At 35.2% G+C, this 21,695-nt stretch overlaps 1 protein-coding gene across 4 annotated transcripts in view; it reads left to right on the top strand.

Annotated features, from left to right (window-relative positions):
* LOC129719050 (uncharacterized) overlaps positions 1-21,695 on the top strand; it is a 219,523-nt gene that overhangs the window by 25,700 nt on the left and 172,128 nt on the right. For all 4 annotated transcript variants that reach the window (XM_055670411.1, XM_055670412.1, XM_055670410.1 and 1 more), the window contains exons 2-4: positions 9,110-9,260; positions 9,407-9,549; positions 9,731-9,872. In XM_055670411.1, the coding sequence (XP_055526386.1) occupies positions 9,110-9,260; positions 9,407-9,549; positions 9,731-9,872 (436 nt within the window). The remainder of the gene's footprint in view (positions 1-9,109; positions 9,261-9,406; positions 9,550-9,730; positions 9,873-21,695) is intronic.

The raw sequence follows: 21,695 nt of genomic DNA, 5'->3' as shown, positions 1-21,695 counted from the left end.
GAGAAGCTTTTATATTTCGTGACGTTACAACGCTCATATTTCAGCAAGGGGTATTATCACTCTGTTGTAACGTCACGAAAATATGAATCAGTCGATATCCATTATTTATCACATATTTCTTAGACATTTTCATAAGAAATAGTTCAATATCTGATTTTATATATTTTTACTTCTACTTTATGCACTTGGTTTGTGGGGTTATCCATAAACTACGTAACAAATTTACTTTGTCGTTTAATGTTTGGGAATGCAGAACCAAACTTAAACTTGGAGATTTTCAGTGAAGGAACGTGAGTTATGATCAAACCAATTCTTTTCATAAGTGACATATGTATCATAAATATTCTCAAAAGTGTCTTATATGACATTATGTGTAAAACATAATAAATTTATTTTTATTGTAGATTTTTCACAATGTCTGAGTAAGTTAGCAATTTATTCAGCATTTATATGAAAAACAAATTTACAAATGTGTCCTTAATTCCAATAAATACAAGAAACCTTTCAAAAATTATAATAATAGCGCAAAAATGCCGCTTTTTAGCTTTTTTCGCTCCCGTAATATTTCCTTGATTTTGTAAAACTCCACTAAACTTCCACGATATGGTGTTGGTCGTTCAAAAATGTTCTTCTCATCGTTAAATGTGGTGATGTCACGTCCCGTAATTGCGATGATTACCATCACATTCGGAAGATTGGCTTGAGCGATGCGGACGAAGTACCTATTCATTTCATTAATACGGTTAGCTTGCGTCAATAGTTTTTCTCTTAGGGAACATTCGCATGCTACGTAACGCGGAAGTTGACAATTTTCAATTCCCCCTCACGCAATGCATTGTAATATAATATATAATAGAATAATATTAGAATTTTTTAGAATGTAACGTTACTCATGGATGACCCACAGTTTAATAATTAAAAACATTAATCTATTTTACAAAATTTACTCTCTGTTATATGACAGATGTAACGTGAACTAATTTAGACGCATCAAGTATGTTTTTAAACATGGACGAATATTATATAAGGGGAGAAAAAAATTTCGTGACGTTACAACGCAAACTAAACCCGGTTGTAACTCAAGTTGTATTCTACCTAGATGCGATCTTTTAGTATCAAATTAAAGGTATTTTTGAGTATAAAGAAAAAACAAAATATTACGTTGATTAAATGTAAGGAGTTCCCATGAAGTAAAAAACTGTACTTTTTTCGTGACGTTACAACGCTAAATTACCCCTGTTGTCATATTGGCCTAAGATCAACATATTTGAAATTTCACTTCAAAATCCTTTAGGCATCGAATAAAGCACTTATTTCACAGTCATATAACATAAAAAATGTATTATAAATACATACTCCTGATCATTTGTAACCATTTCAAAAATATGTCACCAAAAACGCTTGCTTTTTGTTTATTTTACTTGAACTTTGCAATTAGTTTTCTACAGTTTCTTAAATACTATAAATTTGACATTTACGTTTTTGAAAGCTTCAAACACTATAGAATCTAGGAAAATTATTCGCATTGCTGAAATATGCATTTCAAAAATTGGTTTGTTGGTGTAGCTTAGCAGAGAATGTGTCATATATACATTTTATTATTTGATTATTATTTTCGTTTTTGGGCTCAACTGTTTTAAAGAGCAATTTTTATTTAATCCACTACATTTAGACTTTTATTTGTATAGAAAAGGTTAAAAAAGGAATTGCTTTCATTTTCAATCCAATTCATCGTTTCAGATACATTTTTAGATTTTTTTTGAATGTCCTTAGTCAGTATGTAGCTCGTAGCATTTTCATGTTAAACTTTGCGTATTTGTTTTTTTCTATTCTTTTCTTATTTGCCGGATAGATTTTATCTTTTCAGCCTCTACCGAAGCTTCCTGACATTATTTAATCATTATTGTTTTTATCTCTTGTTTGGTTTCTAAAAAGACAATAAATTGCGATTTTGGTGTCCACGTGGAATGTGGACGGCCCGTTTACCTTCGAGAAATCAAATTAGTCTAGGTTCATGAAAGCAAACATTCATTGACCTATTGGGACGGGGAGATTTTGTCAATTTTTTGGAATTGATACAGGATATCACAAGGAATGGTTGGTGTCTATTTATGTCGTTTGTGCTAGGAATGCTCGCAGATGCTTGGTTCATTTTTCGCGTAAATTTGTCCTTGAAAATTTCATCAATTTCTACCGCTTAGCAATGAAATAATAGTAATAACTATCGTAGTACGAAATCATCAAATTGTGACGATCAAAAGTAAGTTTTGGATCGAGGATCACGCCAAGATCATTCACGTATTCAACACTTTTCAATACTTGACCATCTATTTGGTAGTTGAATATTATAGGCGATGTTATGCGATGGAAAGTCATTATGTCGCATTTAGTAATGCGGATTGTCGGGCAATTCAATTTACACCAATAAACAAACAAATTTAACATAGCCTGAAGATGTCCACAATCGTCAATCCCAAGTAACACACAAAACATGTTAGAAAATAAGTATCAACGAAAGTAGTCATATAAGTGTACTACAAGCGCAATTGAAAACTTGTGTTATTATATTGTGTTTGAAGTTGTTTTTCATCAGTAATACAACCGCATTTCGAAAACAAGCTCGTTTTTTGTGGTTTTGGAGATGTTTTTAATAACATGAGTTCAAGAATGACAATCACTATCACTTGGTCTTTTCATAAGACATTACACAATCTAATAACAACATTACGTACCTGTAAAATGCTTTTCCTTAGTACAGTAGTCGTAGCATTTAACACCTAACTTAAAATTACTTGATCAAATTATTATTGAAATTATATGAACGATTTCTATATTTATTCGGAGCGGTTTTGACGCGCCATCAAAAGATAAACAAAACGCTTGCAGTGTAACCAATATCTCTTCAGATTTTTGTTATTGTATATCTAACAACGTTTTCTAGTTTTGTTAGATTTTATATTCTGATAACGTTGAAACTATGCGAAAACAATTTCAATATTCAAGCGAAAGAAACAACTCTTTTTGAATGGTTGAATATTATTTTTTGTCATCATTTTATTATCAATTAAAACTGCCACTGATAAAAGAAATTGCCGATCTAGTTGCACCGCGCAGACACAACACATTTGCGCATGCGCTGGTTAACAGTTGTCATAGCAACAGATTTGCGCATTGCCGTATTAGTACTCGAGATGTATTTTGCCACTTAATTATATCAAGTTGGCTTGCTTTCATGCAGTTATCGGCACTTGTTCTACTAGCCTTCATGTTTTGCGCTTTTCTGGTGATATTGATGTCATGGAATAGGTAACGTCAACTATTCTATACCAACGTGTGTTGCTTGGGATGCAACGAATCGTCAAATTTATTCTAAGATCGTCAGCGTTAAACAGCCTACAGCCAATTCTAAGTGCAGCAGCAGCGTCATTGAAAAATAAAATAAACAGATGTTGGCCCAAATTGCTGCCTTGAGGTACACCAGATTTATTTGCGAATGAAGGCGATAAATATGATCCTGAATTTACACACATTACTCTGTCGCATACATATGAGCAGCCATTTTACAAATTAATTTGGACCACCCTAAAAAAATCAAGTCTAGGATGCAAAATAAACATGACAATATTTTACATGTGTATTCAAACGAGTTTTGAGTAATTTTAGAAACCAATTCTGAAATGTTTCATATGAGCCCTTGGTTACCCAAAAAACGGCTAAGGTCGGTTTTCGGCTACAATTTTTTTCGAAATAAAACCAGATCTCGGCATGTTATAGATTTTTGGCATCGATAAGTCAAGTCATTTGGCATCGAAAAAAAATCGATGTTTTCAATTCAAAAATTTTTTAAAATGTCAATTTTTTTTCAAAATGTCCACACCCCTCCTTGGTAGATTTTCGAGGGTAAAAAATCGCAAACTTGAGCGGTTTGAGGCACTCAGAAATCATGTCAGATTAAGCTGAACATGATGAGTGCATTGACTACAGGTAGGTTTAGACTATTAGACATGTCGGTTTGATTTTAACCACTGCAGAAATCGAAAGTCTGCTCGATTTACCGTTCGACATACTTTGTCGAGCTTGTTTGTATGGCGGTGTTCACACTGCATGCACAAATCGAAAGGAAGAGCTGTCAAATGAATGAGCATGAGCATGAGCATGATTGACCGCCCGCGGTTGCTACTCCGTTATCGCCAGATCAGCTGTAGTTACACAGAGAACCAACAGATGATGTTTGGGACTAACATTCATCCTCAATGTGTAAAAACTGGTGACCTTAATCTTTTTATTAGGCAATACCGGCGTCGGCCGCATCCGGATGCAGGTCAATGAAGGAGTTTGTATAGGAATATGTTGACGTGATACTCGCTTAATCGGAAGCCGAGAACACCTCTGCACTTCCATGAGAAATCACTGGGATGTTGGAGAAAAGGGCAGGGTTTTCAGTAGGGTTCGTTCTGGTAAACGATGCGCTGAGTTTAAGTACCGGGTTCATAATAACAAAATCGCGCGTACGAGTTTATTATATCTTCCACGGAAATCATAACGCGATCATTTCTTTTTGATGATGTAGCACCGCAAAATTGAAGCGCACACAAAGTTCGGTATCCTTATTATGACTTATATAAACTGATCCGAATATTCGTACATCATTAAAACTATAACGCGTTGAAAATCTATCTGTGAAAAATTCGAAGGTATCGATGCGAAGTTTCTAGATCAAATCGAATAGTGACGTTTCTCGTATGATGTTCGTCTGTTCTTATAAAACGAATTCCTGCTTTGAGACGTTTTTAGAGCAGAAAGCCAATAGAATGCCGGGCCACGCACAGGTGTGTGTGGTGTATATGATTGTAATGAAAAATATTATACTACACGATGTGGACGATTTAAACCGACGTATAGAGTTGCGGCCACTCCAAATGTGTATGATTTAGTCGAAAGAAATTCGAGAGTTATTATATTTTCATTTCTGAAACCGAGCTTCGCAAACGCAACACATATAACTTTTAAATATCATGCGAACGAGTTCGTAAATATTATGACTACCGTAAAACACCTACTGAGTATAAAAATTGGCAGAGTTACATGCGTTCAAAGCCTAAAAACTGGAAATAAAATGCAAATATGCATATTAAGCAAAGTTCGGTCAAGTATTTTTCCACACAAGGGATACGTACAAGGGATAAGTACGCGTTATTTATAAAAACGTCGTAAAGAGTCGTGTAAAAATGTAACTGTGTAAAAAAACACCTCTTTGTAGTCTGTTGTCGCTCTTGTTACTTAGTGTTTTACGCGAAAACCGTGTAAAAAAAACCGCGTTATTTATAAAAAAAAGACGTATAAAAACTGCGTTACTAGGAAGACCGTCATAAAAAAACGTGTAAAATAAAATCGTATAAAAAAATCTTACTCTACGAACAAAGTTTATTTATAAAAAGCCAATCCCGTCAAAATCCAAATATAGTAGACAAGAGCTCATGTCAAGTCCACTTACAAGTTTTAACATGATCAAATGAAAAAATATGAATATTCAACAATTGTTCAAAAGCTAGAGAAATCATGAATTGCAATAAACAAGAAAACAAATATATGTTCTCTATACCCGCGCGCGACAAATTATTGTTCCACTATATACTTAAACTATCGCTATATAAGTAAAGCGGATTATCCAACTAACAAAATTCAATGTGTTCGTAGGCATTTCCTCATCTCTTTCATTAGCAGTTTTATTGGTTAATTTGTCTACCCGCCGGCGAACGGCGGTAGCGCTGCGAGCGTGTCTAGTTTTACTTCACTGTTGGTATTTTTTTTTTGTGGCTAGTTCAGCTGATCTCAAAACAAATCGAAAATATAACGACACTTATCCTGCCTAGAGCGATTCGGTGATTCGCTTCTTCACTATTCAGGTTTAACAGGAGAGCTCGAACTGTTTCATTCCACTAATTACACCATTTAATTTCGTGGGAAAGAGCTTCTAGGGCCAAAATTTTTTACATAGAAGCAGTACGCGCAGTTTGCCTTCAGCTCTTCCTTCCTAATTAAACTTATCTCTAGGATTGTAGGTTATTCTTTTCATTTTCACTATTTATCAACACCATGCACACACATATTAAAAAAAAAACTAAATAAAAAGCTACCGGTGGCGTTGCGCCATGCCAGTTTTCACTATTGGCATACTCCTGAACCGTGTGAAATAACACTTCAATTATTCGCACACTAACATCCTTTATGTAAACCTCCGCAAGCTTACAAAGAACTCCAATAAAATTCACGGTAATTTACACAGGATTCAACAGCATTTCATTGTTTACATTACTCTGATATCCCGGCACTATAGAGGCAAACATGATCCCGTTTATTTGGATGATTCACGTTACAATTTCTAAATTTGAGCAAAAATTTGCACGCGGAAACTATTTCACGTCCGCTCGCGGTCGCAGGTTCCGAAAGGAAGAGCTGTCAAATGAATTTTCAAAACGAAGCATTGCATTGATTGCATGGAAAATCAAATCAGCTCCAGTCTGCTCCTTTCTTTTCTCCATTTCAATATTCGCCAGCACACAAAAAACGAAAATTATGTTTGATGGAATGCCAAAACAAAAAACTAAAAAAAAACGAAGGTTGCTATGTCCTTGGAGTCGAACGAAAAATAGAAACGTTCCTATTCCATTCGACATATCGAACGGCATGCCGAATCACAGTCAGGATTGCCACATTTAAATCTGTGTTTTCCCTTGAAAAAATCTGAGTATCTGTTTCTGGAACAAAATTATCTGTAAAAAAATCTGTATTATTTAAACATAGTGAACTTTGTATTTTTTAAGTTTTTATGGTACATAAACAAAATTTTTAGCTTAGAACGTGTGAAGAGTTGAAAATATGTTCAATTTGCTTGATATTTAATGAAAGAAAATTTGGAGTGTTTATAAAAATTAATGCCAATTTCGAAAAATCTGTAAATCTGTACTTTTCGACGAAAATCTGTATATCTGTATACACAGATTCTGTACCGTTACTTCGGCCAAAAATCTGTAAAATACAGATTAATCTGTACATGTGGCATCCCTGATCACAGTATCGAATTGGTGTAAACGTAAACCAACATTGCATTCGATATATTTTCGAGCAATCAGCTCAAATCAGATGAAAAAATCAGATAGTCTAAACATACCTTACGTTTAACAATCAAAATCAAAACCAAATAAAAATCAAAATCACGATAAAAAAATCGCGAGATATATTAGAAACATGTTTATTCAAATGTTATTTGCATGTGTGTATGTATCTGTAGATGTTTGTGTTTGTGAATATTTAATTTAAAATGTTTGTTTTAATTGGTCAAAATATGACCACGTGGCTCAAATCTTCTGGAGAAAGCGCGGTAGGAAATTTCCTATTAAGTACTATAATTATGGATTTGACTATTCAATTTGTTCCTATCTGTTGTTAAACTTTCAATTTGCTGCTAATACCGCAACCATAATGACAGTTCTACACCTTACTAAATACTAAATAAATTCACACCTTACCGAATAATTCAGGTTAAAAATAATTGTTGATTCGATCACACAGACGCTCGATTTAGTAGTTTAATCTGTCAAGTGTCATTGATTTCGTGAAGATTTATTTACCCAAAATATGTTTCTGAATATTCTAATACTGATCCTCATCGTTGAGCACAAATTGGGCGGGTTTCACCGTTTTACTTCTCTAGTTTTTACCATTCAGAAACCGTTACTGGAAGATTGTCATTGAAAAATTTCATTTCAATTCGAATATGAATGAGGAGATAGCGAAAGAGGAGTGTTAAAACTGTAAGTATGTCATAATAGTGTTCATACAGAATTTGCCGTGATCCTACGAACCTCGTGGTGCGATCCAACTTGTTCTTTGAGCTTGATGTTGCTGAAAATTTGCAATATTAATCTGATAAAATTTTTCCGTCTTCCTTACTTTCAAATTTTTTCTTGATTTTCGTTACCATCACTTCGTTCCACTAGATGTCAAAAACAGTAAAAAATGCTGTCGAAAATTTATGATTATTAATATTTTGCAGTGTTGTCTTAATGTAGATTTTAGAACTCATCATTTGTGCAACCTCAAAAATAGTCAACATTGCTACTTTCTTGCAACAAAAACGTAAAAAAATGGAAAAACAATAAATGTAATGATGTGTATTTTAATTATAGGTACTAAAAAATATGATTTCGTATGAATTGGAGTATTTTTCTCGTAATACACGAGCCGCCGTCATTTTGTTTTTTTTTTTAAATTATACCAACAATTTTTTTCTCTCGTTTTAAAGCTTATTTTACATTAAATACAAATGATTGTTCCTATGTGTCGCTTTTTTCGCCTCGGAAAAATTAAGGCAAAGCACTTCCGACTGATCGAAAGCTCCTATTGAATAACAATCAATTCACAGTAATCCAACAATTCAAAATGTGCTTAGAATTTTTGTAACATATAGTCATGTATATTTCTTTATGACCTACTTAACACGAATGATAAAAATGCAATCTGTTCCATGGCATCCATACCAACGCCAGCGACATGCACAAACTCATGACATATGAATTTTAGTTGCAGCAAAGCATGATGATTTCCTCTCTAATCGTATTAACTAAAGCTGAGGTGAAATACAGGCTTTGTTTCATCATGCTACTCAAATATGCATATGATGTTGGTTTTGCTGGTAGGAGACACGATGTAATAACTAGAAACCACAAGGAATTAGGCTGATTCTAGCTTACACAACTCATCTCAAATGGAGCAATGCAATAGTCATTTCGCGATAACTAGTTAATCCGGCGCTAGGAGTTAAGTCAGAGCATTCTGGATTAGTTTTTTTTCATGAGTTTCATGAGCATATTTAAATACCCTGTTCCAAATTCAAGTTACTTCGGAACTGAAGCAAAACATTTGCCTGTACGACTGGTTGTATTCATTTTGATGGGGCTAACCGGCAATAATCGAATTGATACGGTTCAAATTATTTCGATCATGAGCATTTTTGGTTTGATTAGAACCAACAGAGATTTCAGAACATTGTAATTATTGGCACCAAAAACGCAATACTCACAACCCTACACATTCTTTCTCCCGGCAGAGTCCAGCCCGCAGATACCGGAGCCGGTGTGTGGTCAGATTTCCCTGATGCTGGATAATTGCTTCCATAACACGACACCGAAAATGGCTGTCGATGTGCTGTACACGGTCAAAATACCAGAAACGTTGGAGGAAATCAGCAGCCGATGCATGTGAGTAGCCCTCTCGCCTCGAGGGTCCCTATCCCGTCTCTCATAAATCACCCGGAGTAATGTTGTGCTGCCGGCTATAATTCCAATTTGTACCACTTTCCCACATAATGATGTCGCCCGCTATTTTCCAATTCAATTTCCCGCAGGGTATTTAACCGGGGCATGGATTGTGTGCAGCACTATCTCAACGCCTGTGTCGATGCGAAGGAGCGCAAAATCATCGAGAACGAGGTTTACGGAGCCAGGAAGCTGTACGAGTACCTTTGCCGCGACAAGTCCTTCCAGCGAGGTGAGGTGAAGCTTTGAAGTTTTGTTTACGCATTGGAACTTTTATTCGCATACCTGATGACTGTCAAATAGCCTTCTTGCTCCAAGCAGATGATATAGCAGTGACTAGAACAGTCCTTGAACATTTTCTTTGTTTCGTTTACGTTTCATTTCACGCTCGCTCCGCCTGTACGCCAGTGCAGAGTTCCTAAAGCACAAAGCATGCTTCCGCTATATGCACAACGACTGGGATTCCTGTTCTCGAAATTTCATCAGCATCCTGAAGGAGGAAATGGCACGGACGACACAGGAGAGCTTCAACGTGCAGTACATGCACTTTTGTTGGTGAGTATATCTTACAAGGTGCGGGAGCTGATTTTATTCCAAAAACTTCTGTCGCCGCAAAATTAGTTTTTCATGTTTAATTAAGTTTTTTAGGCAGTTAAGCTTATTAGTTGAAGACAAGTCGCCCGTAATGAGTATGAATATTAGGGTGTCCCAAAAAAAAGGATGTTGAAAAAGCCTCAGCCCTAAATTGAAAGATAATGTTATTTATAGCATTTTTGTAGAACATTTCTACTTTCTAAAAGGTCGTTTTCAGGTTGCCCAAACGTGATTAATGAGAAAATGACTTTTTTAAGCTACAAACCCAATTTTTTTGCACTTTTTCCAATTCTGTTCGATTCTTACATTTTTTCGTACATTTTTTATTTTTGTGGAATTGTTTTTGAATATTTTGCCTGGTTTGGTTCAGCAATGTAGTCAGTTTTTAGACTCCCCGAGCCCATTAAACATCACAAAAAAAATTTTTTTTTTAATAATTTTTAGATAAAACCCTTCAAAACACAATTAAAAAAAACTTTTAATCAAGAACTAAAATTTTCATTGCAAAGCGGGATTTACGCCGAAAATTTACACGGAAAAAGTTACTTGATATCTTATCGAGGAGCTGAGATATTGGCATTTTTATATGTGATGGAAAACTATGCATTTTAACAAATATTTTAAATAACTGTTTTATTTTGGGAGATAAAAAATAACAATGTTCAGAAAACAAATGCATTTTTTGATGGCTGATAACTTAGTGGAAGGTTTCAAAATTTGGAAAAATCTGCGAAAAAAGTTAGAACGAAAATTATGATTTTTCGTGCCTTCTAATATAGAACTCAATATTGCTCGTAATATGTAAGAGATAGAAACATGATGTCTTCGGTAAAGTTTCTTGTTTTAAGATAACCTAAAACTTTGTCGAAGATACCTTGCGTCTATCTCATTCTGATTAAAAAGTAAATTTATCTCACTTATTGGTTATTGGATTGATCACCCTTCTTTCTACATTAAAAGATGCATTTTTGAATATCCTGAAACTTCTCCGAACATACCTCATGGCTATAATCAACATTTGAATCACTATTTAGGAAATTATACGCACAACACTGTGCAATGGAGATATTGAGCTTTAGTGGCATTTTTGACAAAATGCATAGTTTTCCATCACATGTAAAAACGCCGGTATCTCAGCCCCCCGATAAGATATCAAGGATCTTTTCTCATGTAAATTTTCGTCTTGATTTCCGCTTTGCAGTAAAAATTTCAGTTCTTGATCAAAAAAATGTTTTATATGAGTTTTGAAGGGTTTTATCTGAAAATTATAAGGAAAATTCACTTTTTTGTGATGTTCAGTGGGCTCTGTGAGTTAAATAATTAATTGCGATGCAGAACCAAACCATGCAAAATATTCAAAAACAATCCCACAAATATATAAAAAATATATGGAAAAATGTAGGAATCGAACAGATTTGAAAAAAGTGCAAAAGAGTGGTTTTGTAGCTTGAAAAAGTCGTTTTTCATAAATCAGGTTTGGGCAACCTGAAAACGACCTTTTAGGAAGTCGAAATGTTCTACGAAAATGCTATAAATAACATTATCTTTTAATTTGGGGCTGAGCACCTTGACTTTTTCAACATCGATTTTTTTTGGGACAGCCTAATGAATATGACATTTTTTATGAAACTTTACGAAGTCAGAATTTCATTATGGCACTAGGAACGGCTCTAATATACACAAGACAATATGATGGAAAAATTGTGTTTTCAGCAAAGTTATAAATAGTAAAATTGAAGTTCTGAATAACAAAAATGCCTTTCTTTTTTCACGCCGGTGACCACTGGAATATTTTTTACGAAAAACCGGCACATAGAAGTCACAAACCAAATGGTTATCCGTTATTTTATTAACTTTTGTGTCTTGTGTGTGTTTGTTTGTATGTGTGTGCCTATTTCTAGATCCCACTGTCTGGTAGTGATATTATGAAAAAAGACAATTGCAACTACCTCTGATATTTGCAACTATTTCAGTTTCGGGATCTAGAAGGTGTTTTGCTCTACCGACCTTCTAAAGACCCTTTACAGTATGACTGAGTACAATCATTCATTACATTCCGGAGTAATTTTTCATTCGGTAAGCCTCGCATTCAAAAAAATATTAGAATCTTATAGATTCTATTACTTTTTTCAGAATTTTATTTCATTCGATATATCCAAGGATGGAAAAAATCAATCTTTCGGAGAATCACTTCCGATTTTTAATCGCATGGGATCGTTTTGTTAATTTTCATTTATCAACAATGATACGGCTGCTTAGTTACAGAAACGAAAAAGAATCGTTAATGACAATTTCAGGAGAATCAATACTGAAAATTTTCGTTTCTTGAAGACGAAAATTCTCTCACCGATTTTTTCAGTTCAATAGTTTTAAGCTGCAATTTTTTCAATACATTCAAGATTGAATCAACGACATAAAATGATGCCATAATCTAAAGATTTGTCTCACAATAATATAAAATTGGACTCATAAAGTATAAAGTATAGAAAGTATCAAACTAGTCTCTCGATAATTCTATGATGTATTCTTTCTTGTAACCCCCAAACTTTAAGGCAATTCAAATCTCAATCTTGCATGTACTTCATGTAGGGTAGCGAACGGCTTCGTCAGTGGTTTTCTTCGACAGGTTTTCTACAGCGATCTTATGCAGGAACCTGCCGAAGAAAACCACTGCCGAAGCCGTTTACCACTCTATACTACATGAAAGTATACCGACACGCGTGAAAAAAATCGAAAAATCGAAAAAGCGAAACGAAACCAACAAATCAAAGTAATCGCAAGTGAAAATTTTTCACCACATATCCTTTTGAAATTATCGGAAGCGATAGAGAATCAGTTTGGACTACTGAATAATTATCACTTGAACGATTTTTTTCATCCTTGGATATATCTATATCAAAAATTGACCCGTATTCAGTGGCTTAGCGTTACCGGGTGACACCTAGGGCCGAAAATTTGGGTGTCACCCCGGTTTTCCTGGGTGTCACCCCAACCAGGTTGCACCGAAATCATCTTGTTATAAAAAATTGTGAGAGTTAGCACGCTCGTTTTCAATTGCATTTAATCTACCCGTTTTTTTAAATTTGATTGAAACTCTACCTTTAGAGGCAAATTTATATAAATTTCGAGGGTTTCACCTCGACCTTTATCTAATTGATAACACTGTGCTACAAATGAAAAAAAAAATGCAAGAACTTCTGAAGTGACCCAGTGTAGGTTGAAGGTCTTGTTGAGTGTAACATTCGCTCATACTAGAAATTTTCCAAACACCCCCAAAATCTGAAGTTATGGTCAAAATACGGTTTTTAGGACCACAGCGCATATAATATTTTTTAACTCAGTCATTTATTAACCGATTTTCAATACTTAAGCAGTTTTAAAAAAAGACAAATAAAGCTTTCAAAATATATACAGGTTTGTTCTAGTGTCAATAAAACATGTTAAGTTTTTTTAGTTTATATCTAAATTTTTAGAACTTTTCACGCAATTTTTTAATTTAATTTTAAATTTGCCGTCTATTTTTGTTAGAAACATACCACAAATACACTATAATTTTGAAAGTATATTTAATTCCGAATCAAATGAAAGTAGTTTTGTGGAAATCGGTTGATATTTGGTTAAGTTATATATTTTTTAAGAAAACCAGAATTTTTGGTTCCGATCGCACAATTATTTCTCGGTGCTACAAATGATGAAAAAATGCGAGAGCTTTTGATGTGACTTAGTGTGGATTGTAGCTTTAGTCAAGTGTTACTTGCGCGTTTACTTGAAGTTTTTCAAATACCCCGAAAATTATAAGTTATGTTCGAAACCCTGTTTTTTACTTTAGCTCACATTTTAATGTTTAATACGGTTATTTTTCAACCGATTTTTTATATTTTCGCTGTTTTGGAGAGGCAAAAAAGAGCATTTGAAATATATAAATATGTATAAAAAGTTTACCTATATGTGATGAATAGTTTTAAAATAAACAAGATGGTTTATGTTATTTTCAAAATTTTTCCAAATTTATTCGCAATTTTTCACACATTTTTTTATGATGGAGCTTTAATTGCTGTAAAATTTGGAAAGTTCTTTTTAGTACCAAACGAAAACAATAGGTGTTGTTTATAAAAATCTGTTAAAATTTGGCTGAGAAATGATTTGATGAAACCTAAGTATATGGTGGAAAACATCAAGTCATATCTCAGCCAAATTATGAGCTAAGGTAAAAAACAGGGTTTTGGCGATAACTAATAATTTTTGGGGTATTTGAAAAACTTCAAGTAAACGCGCAAGTAACATTTGACTAAAGCTACAACCCACACTAAGACACATAAAAAGTTCTTGAATTTTTTTATCATTTGTAGCTCCGTGAAATAATTGTGCGATCGGAGCCAAAAATTCTGGTTTTCTTAAAAAATATATAACTTAACCAAATATCAACCGATTTCCACAAAACTACTTCCATTTGATTTGGAATTTGATATACTTTCAAAATTATAGTGTATTTGTGGTATGTTTCTTACAAAAATAGACGGCAAATTTAAAATTAAATTGAAAAATTTCGTGAAAAAGTTTAAAAATTTAGATATAAACTCAAATAACTTTACATGTTTCATTGATATAAGAACAAATCTGTATATATTTCGAAAGCTCTATTTGTCTTCTTTCTAAAATTGCCTCAATATTGAGAATCGGTTGATAAATGACTGAGTTATAAACCTAAATTAATCCACCTAGCGGTCAGACCCAGCCTTTCTCATTCATTTTATTTGTGAAAATAGATTTACATGAACCCTTCAATCCAATAAATGTATATTCACTCTTTAGGTTCTAAAATATTGATGTTGTAATCTATACATAGGAAAATGTAGTTCGGTCTGTCTGTTTGATCCATATAGGCTCGAAAACTACCGAAGCGATCGACGTGAAAATTTGTATGTAGGGGTTTTTGGTCCCGATAAAGGTTCCTATGATAGTTTGAGGCCCCTCCCTCGTCTGGAAAGGAAGGGTCCAATACAAATGAAACATAAATTTCTGCACAACTCAAGAACAAACCAAGCAAATGAAACCGAATTTGGTATGTGGATGTCTTAAAGGGTAACAAATGTGCCCATAATGGTTCGACGCCCCTCCCTCTTCTGGAAGCACATGTTTCTGCACAAATTTCTGCATATCTCGCGAACTAGTCAACAGAATGAAACCATATTTGGCAGGTGAATGTTTTTAGTGGTTACAAATATGTTCCATAATCGACCTCAGGCAACATTTTGGATTGTAAGATGGCAACTTCCGGTTTCTGGAAAACAGCCAAAAATGGACGATTTCCACCCAATATAATAATATCCGGATAAAAAATCGACCACAGATACCATTTTGAATTCTAAGATGGCGACTTCCGGTTTCGGAAAAACAGCGGCAAACGACCAAATACCACCCAATATGGGTATTTTCGGAATCGTAATGATGCACTGGAGCCACAAATTGACTTCAGACACCATTATGAATTGTAGGATGGCAAATTGTGGTTTCTGTGGGTATCTCCGGATCTAGAATGATACACAGCAGCTGAAATCGACCGCAGACCTCATTTTGGATTCTAGGTTGGCGACTTCCGGTTCCTGGGAAACAGACGAAAATGATCGAATTACACCCAATATGGGTGTTTCTTCAACCAGAATGACGCTCAGAGGCAAGAAATTATTTTAAATACCACTTTAAATCCAAGATGGCGACTTCCAGTTTGTGAAAAACAGTCTAAAATAACCAAATACCATCCAATATGAGTATCTCTGGTACCAGAATGATGCAATGAGCAAACAATTGACCTCAGGCACCATTCGCTAAATGGCATCTTCTTGGAAACAGTCGAAAATGACCAAATAATACTCAATATGGATATTTTCGTAATCGAGATGATGCATAGAAACCAAACATTGACCCTGGACACCATTTTGAATTTAAAGACGGCCTCTTGTAGTTTGTGGAAAACAACCAAAATAACTAAAGAATACTCAATATGAGTATTTCCGGTGTCAGATTGATGCCAGAAAATTTGCTGAAAATGACCGAATACCATATGAATACATTCAGAATTAAGGTGATGTACAGAAGCCAAAAGGCGAGGATGTTGTCATTTCGATAAAACCAATCATTTCAAACGATTTGTTATTTGACTTTGATCATATCCTATGGCCGATTCGTCGTGCATTTTCAGACTTTAAACACATCGCAAGGAATCAATGAATTTGGAACGTTCAAATAGTACAAAACCACATTTAAATTATGTTGAGGCCACATATATCAATCAAAGCAGGTATTTAATAGTTTTAAATTTTTAAAGCAGTTTTAAATAGTCTTTGAATTTTTTTTCTTTCCATAACTTTTGAGCCACATATCAAATTGTTATGAAGTTTGTTATTTGTAAGTTCGATAGATGACTCGTTCGTATGACACTAGTTATGTTCAAATGTGTCATGTAATCTTTGAGATAATAGACTTTCGTTGTTTTATTAACAATTTAATACATAACGGTTGCTTAGGTTCGATTATAATCAAATGAAATGGGAACGTAAAGGGTACCCAACTTTGAAACCACGTGTTCAATCATAATTCATCAGTTATCCCTCAACTAGCCCCCTCATCTGATAATAATATTAAGCAAATCTGTTGTGTAGTTTCTGAGATAATGAAGTTTCGTGATTTTCACATTTCGGTACATTACAGACGAAGTTACAGTCCGATTACAGGTGTTATGAGGCATCTAGACTTATTAATTGACACTAATTTTGTGGAAATCGGTTCAGCCATCTCTGAGAAACATGAGTGAGATTAAGTAGTCTTTAAAACACGTTTATTGTCATAACTTTTAAACCACAAGTTTAATCTTTAAAAGCTAAGGGTATTTCAGGTAGCCCATTCATATGAATCCAATTTTGTTCAAATCGGTTGTGTAGCTTTCGAGATAATGATGTTTCATGATTTTTACATTTTGATACATAACCTATAAACTAAAAATCAGATTACAATGAAATTTAATAGGGTCTTATGGGACATCGAGACCTTTCATTTGCAATTAATTTCATGAAAATCGGTCCAGCCATCTCTGAGAAAAGTGAGTGAGAATAAAAATCTGCACATACACGCACACACACACACCCACACACACACACACACACACACACACACACACACACCCACACACACACACACACACACACACACACACACACACACACACACACACACACACACAGAAAATGCTCAGCTCGTCGAGCTGAGTCGAGTGATATATGCCATTCGGCACTTTGGAGCACTTTTATACTTTCGGTTTTGCAAGTGATTGCTATACCTTTCTAGGAGAAAGGCAAAAATATTATATGCGCTGAGGTCCGAAAAACCGTATTTTGACCATAACTTCAGATTTTGGGGGTGTTTGGAAAATTTCTAGTATGAGCGAATGTTACACTCAACAAGACCGATACTAGGTCACTTCAGAAGTTCTGAATCGCTGTAGCACAGTGTAATTATTCTCACGGATGTCATCTTTTCGAAGGTATTGTGTTTTATTCATTAAATAGAGGAGTGGCAAGACGATATAAATGCCATGAATAATAAATTAAATGAATAACTAAACGAATAAATCTTACCATTTACCATATGTATTAAAATATAACCTGTTTGTTTATCTATCGCCACCGTAAATGCAACACTAAGAAAATTTACCTAAAAAAAATAATAACAATATATTAAAAAACAAAAAAAAACGATCTTTATTTGCATTGCATTTGCACCATTTTCGGTGGAAATAGCGACCCTGTCTGTCCACTAAGACATGCCTACCAGAGTCTATATTTATAATATAAATCGCGCATAGCTGAAACCAAAGGAACCAATTCAACGTCAAATAAGGGAACCAATCGAGCATTGCAAATAAACAAAGTGATAATGGATGAAAAGTGTTATAATTGAGCGTGATATAGAATGAGATTTTCCGAAGTTTTAACTACATATATGTAATCCAGCATAAACCTGTAACCTGGTTTAGTGACATTCAACAAAGCATCACCGGTGTAATCTCTTAAAACTGTATACCTTGTGAAGAATTTCAAAAAACGATACTCGAGTATACATGGTGAAAAACCTGAAAACCGTACTGTATAGTTCTTGGCAACAAACGGTACAAAAACTGTATTGCCGGAACGATAGATTTTCTCTTTGCGCGACTCTATCCAGCTTTTTACGCGCCATAATGGCGGACGCTATAATGCAAAGTTCGTAATAAATTACCCACCCTTTTGACAACTCTGCTTACGTCAGTTTGAAGTCTTCATACAATTTATCAAAAGAAAAACATATCTGGTAACATTTGTGTTGCCAATTTTTCAGAAATCACAAATCTGACGTGAGCAGAGAGGTTCGCATATTACGAACACGCATTATAGCGACCGCCATTATGGTGCGTAAAAAGCGGGATACAAACATATTATCTGATGCCTACAAGCTTTCATACAAGCCTTCATGTGAGAAGCGCTAGTTTTGATTGTCAGACTGACTGAGGGAAACCAGATGTGCAGATTTATCCGAAAACGCAGATTTTTAGAGTCCGTGAGCAGATTTTTATTGATTAGCAGATATTTGTAGACTTTTGATAGTTTCTGCAGATTTTTGTCAGAGTCTCGTCATATTTACGCTGATTCTTTAAAAATGTGTGCAGATTCATGCAAACTTTTGCCTGCGTGAGCGAAATTTTTTTCGAATCACGGATAGAATTTTTCAGATTTCAAGCGAATTTTTCCGGTTTTTCAAAAACACCTTTAAACTATCTCGTGCATTTGCACCATACTTATCTTCAGCAGCGTTCAGCGTTTTAGAGTGCACTTTCACTATCACATGCAGGGCCGGATTTAGGTACTGGGGGGCCCGGGGCCATTATTTTCGTGGAGTCTTATTTTCTTAAATATTTTAAAAAATTTCCAATTTTGCAATGACTCAACGCTTTGCTGGAAGGTAACGAGCAAAAAAGGTCTCCTCCCTGTCTTCACGTCCGGCCCAGGACTAGGGAGACCCCTCGTGTTGGAAGGCACGGGGCATTCGCCACCTGTTACTTTTCAACGTTCACAGAACAGGATGACGAAACCGCCTGACTCCGGGATGACTTGTCTTTCTTAGATTTTTCAGTCGATCGTATTTGGTTGAATCTGTATGCTTGATTTTGAAAGTTCACTTGATGGTTCTGTACTCTCAGCCACATTAGACGTTTCTGTATGTAGCAAAGTATGATGTCGCCATTTACATTTACTACACGCACTTTTTGGAACGGCAATCGGCAAAGCGACGCCCATGACGAAGGCAGTTGAAGCAAACATCAGATTTAACTTTGTTTAATCGATCGGAAATCGTCGTGTTGCGAAGTTCCGTACACTGAAAGTTGAAATGCTCTTTACTGCAAAACTGTCGAAAGTTTGATTTTGGAAGGACAGTTGCAGCATGAATCTTTACGATGGCAAATTTCAAAGTAGGTGGCAATCACAGTGTTCTAAAACGCGACACTGATTCTTGAGGAAAGTGATTGTTTTTTCCAAGTCAGGTCACTATGTTTAGGTGTGCGTTCCCATAGCTTGCGGGTTATAGGATCGAGACAAGAAATCAAAAGAGTATTCACGAACAACGAGGCAGTGGTTCAGGAACTTTCCATGTGGTTGTCGCAAGTTTCAATTAGAACGCGCAGTTCACTGTGTGATTCTCTAGCTATCTCGATTCATATATTTTTTCGGGAGGACAAAATTATTATTTACAACTTTGATGAAGACATTATATAGATGCATCACACTGTTTTCCCGAGTGGGTAGTGAGAAACGGGGGTTTACAGAGGAGATAACGCAACTCTTCGCTTTTATTACCATGAATGACTATTGATCAGAGATGCTAGATCTCTGATTTTCATGCTCAAATTTACGGATTTTCTTTCAAAAAAGTTTAGAGAATCAGCTGCGATGTATGTGTGAAAGAAGAAGGGAGAAAGAGACGTATAAGATCTGAGTTGTGGACTGCTCCTCTTTTGCCCTCGTTCGCGTATTTGCGCGATAATTTTAAATTTCGAACATAGAAAATTTTAGAGTTTTTGGTTTTGTCCCACAAATGTACCCACAAAGATATTTTCCGAGTGGGTACTACTACCCATACTACCCACATCAACCGCCGGCTCTGTAACAGCTCAAACAAACCGTTTAGATGCTAAGAATGTTTTTTATCATTAATAGGTTACTCAAAACTTGATGTCCCGGATTTTGTACTGACATAAATCAAACACCGGCACTATTTTCTACGTGGAACAATTCAGGAAAAGTTAAATTTTGAGGTAGAATTACGTTATACGACAAAATTCTGGGATGGGGGTGAAAATTGAAATACCGAAAACATCGAGAACGTCACGAAAATGGTTCAATTTCAAATGCTTATAACTTTGTCAGTTTTCAGCGGATTCCCTTCATTCTTGCAGCAATCGATTGTAAAATTAGCTCCACCAAAATGAAGAAAACAGTGATTTCATGACTATTATACTATTGAAAAAATTAGAGCATTGTTTTAAACTCCAACTTGAACCAATCAGGGCCAAAAACAACGCCAAATACCATCCAATATGGGTATTTTCGAAACTAGGATAATATCTAAAGCCGGAAAATTGACCCCATATGTCATTTTGATGTTCATAATGGTGAATTTGGGTTTCGGAAAAACGGCCTGAGAGCCGGAAACCACCTAATATGGATGTTTCTGAAATCAGAATGATGCCCAGAATTAGGAAATCAACTCCAGGCGCCATTTCGAGGTTCAAGACCATCAGCCAAAACATCAAGACCTAACCTACTGCAAAAAATACATTAACATAAGACAGGCTATCGTAATTCTACGTTAACCTTGCGGTCATTCCTTGTACCTAACCTTTTCTTTAAATAAAAAGCACAAGGGTTTTGTGCAAACCCACGACCGCAAGGATGACGTATAACTACACAAGGTTGTTTGTTCACGCAAAACTTCAAGTCTTGTACAATCACTGTACTTCCCTATTCGCACAAATTTTGCAGGAAAATCGCACAATAAATGTGTGAAAAGGATAACGCAACAGTTGTACTGCGAATACATTGACGTAGATTGAAATCAAATGTCGTTTTCGTTTTCGCGGTGTAGCTACACTCAAACGACACTTTTGACACCGAAAATGTTTTATTTGATTTTTCGTGCTACCCTTTTTCTGTCTCTCCCTACACTTTTTCTGTCACTGATGACACCCGAAAAAAGCAGAGTTTACTGTAGGAAGTTACCAATATATTCACACGTATGTGTCAAAATGTTTATTAAAATGTTTTATTTGAAGCTGCGAAATATAGCACGGAAAAAGGGTACTACACCGCGAAAACGAAAACGACAAAAATATGTATCATAGACCATCGCACGGTGACGTCACGCACCTGAGTTTGATGCTTAATTATAGCAGATCATTTCAATTGTGACCAAAATGCCTTTTAAATGTTGTGTGGGAGGTGCCTGTACACTAAGAATAAATGTAAATTAAGCAGCATTTCCACTATGCACACGATCGCTCCATCAGAAAAAAGCATAAAGTCTAAACTGTAAATAAAGTTACCACTAACTGTCAAAAGAGTGAGGTTAAAGAGATTCGGTGAGATAGTCTATATACGACACTTTATTTCTGACATCGAGTGTATTAGTGGCTGCTACTTGTGGAGCAGTGCAAGCAGTGAACAACAACTGGTGAACTTACTAGATTTATATAGCTAT

Source organism: Wyeomyia smithii, chromosome 1 (genome assembly GCF_029784165.1).
Source record: "Wyeomyia smithii strain HCP4-BCI-WySm-NY-G18 chromosome 1, ASM2978416v1, whole genome shotgun sequence".
In the NCBI taxonomy this organism is placed as follows: Eukaryota; Metazoa; Arthropoda; class Insecta; order Diptera; family Culicidae; genus Wyeomyia; species Wyeomyia smithii.
This window is presented reverse-complemented; position numbering and strand designations above follow the sequence as displayed.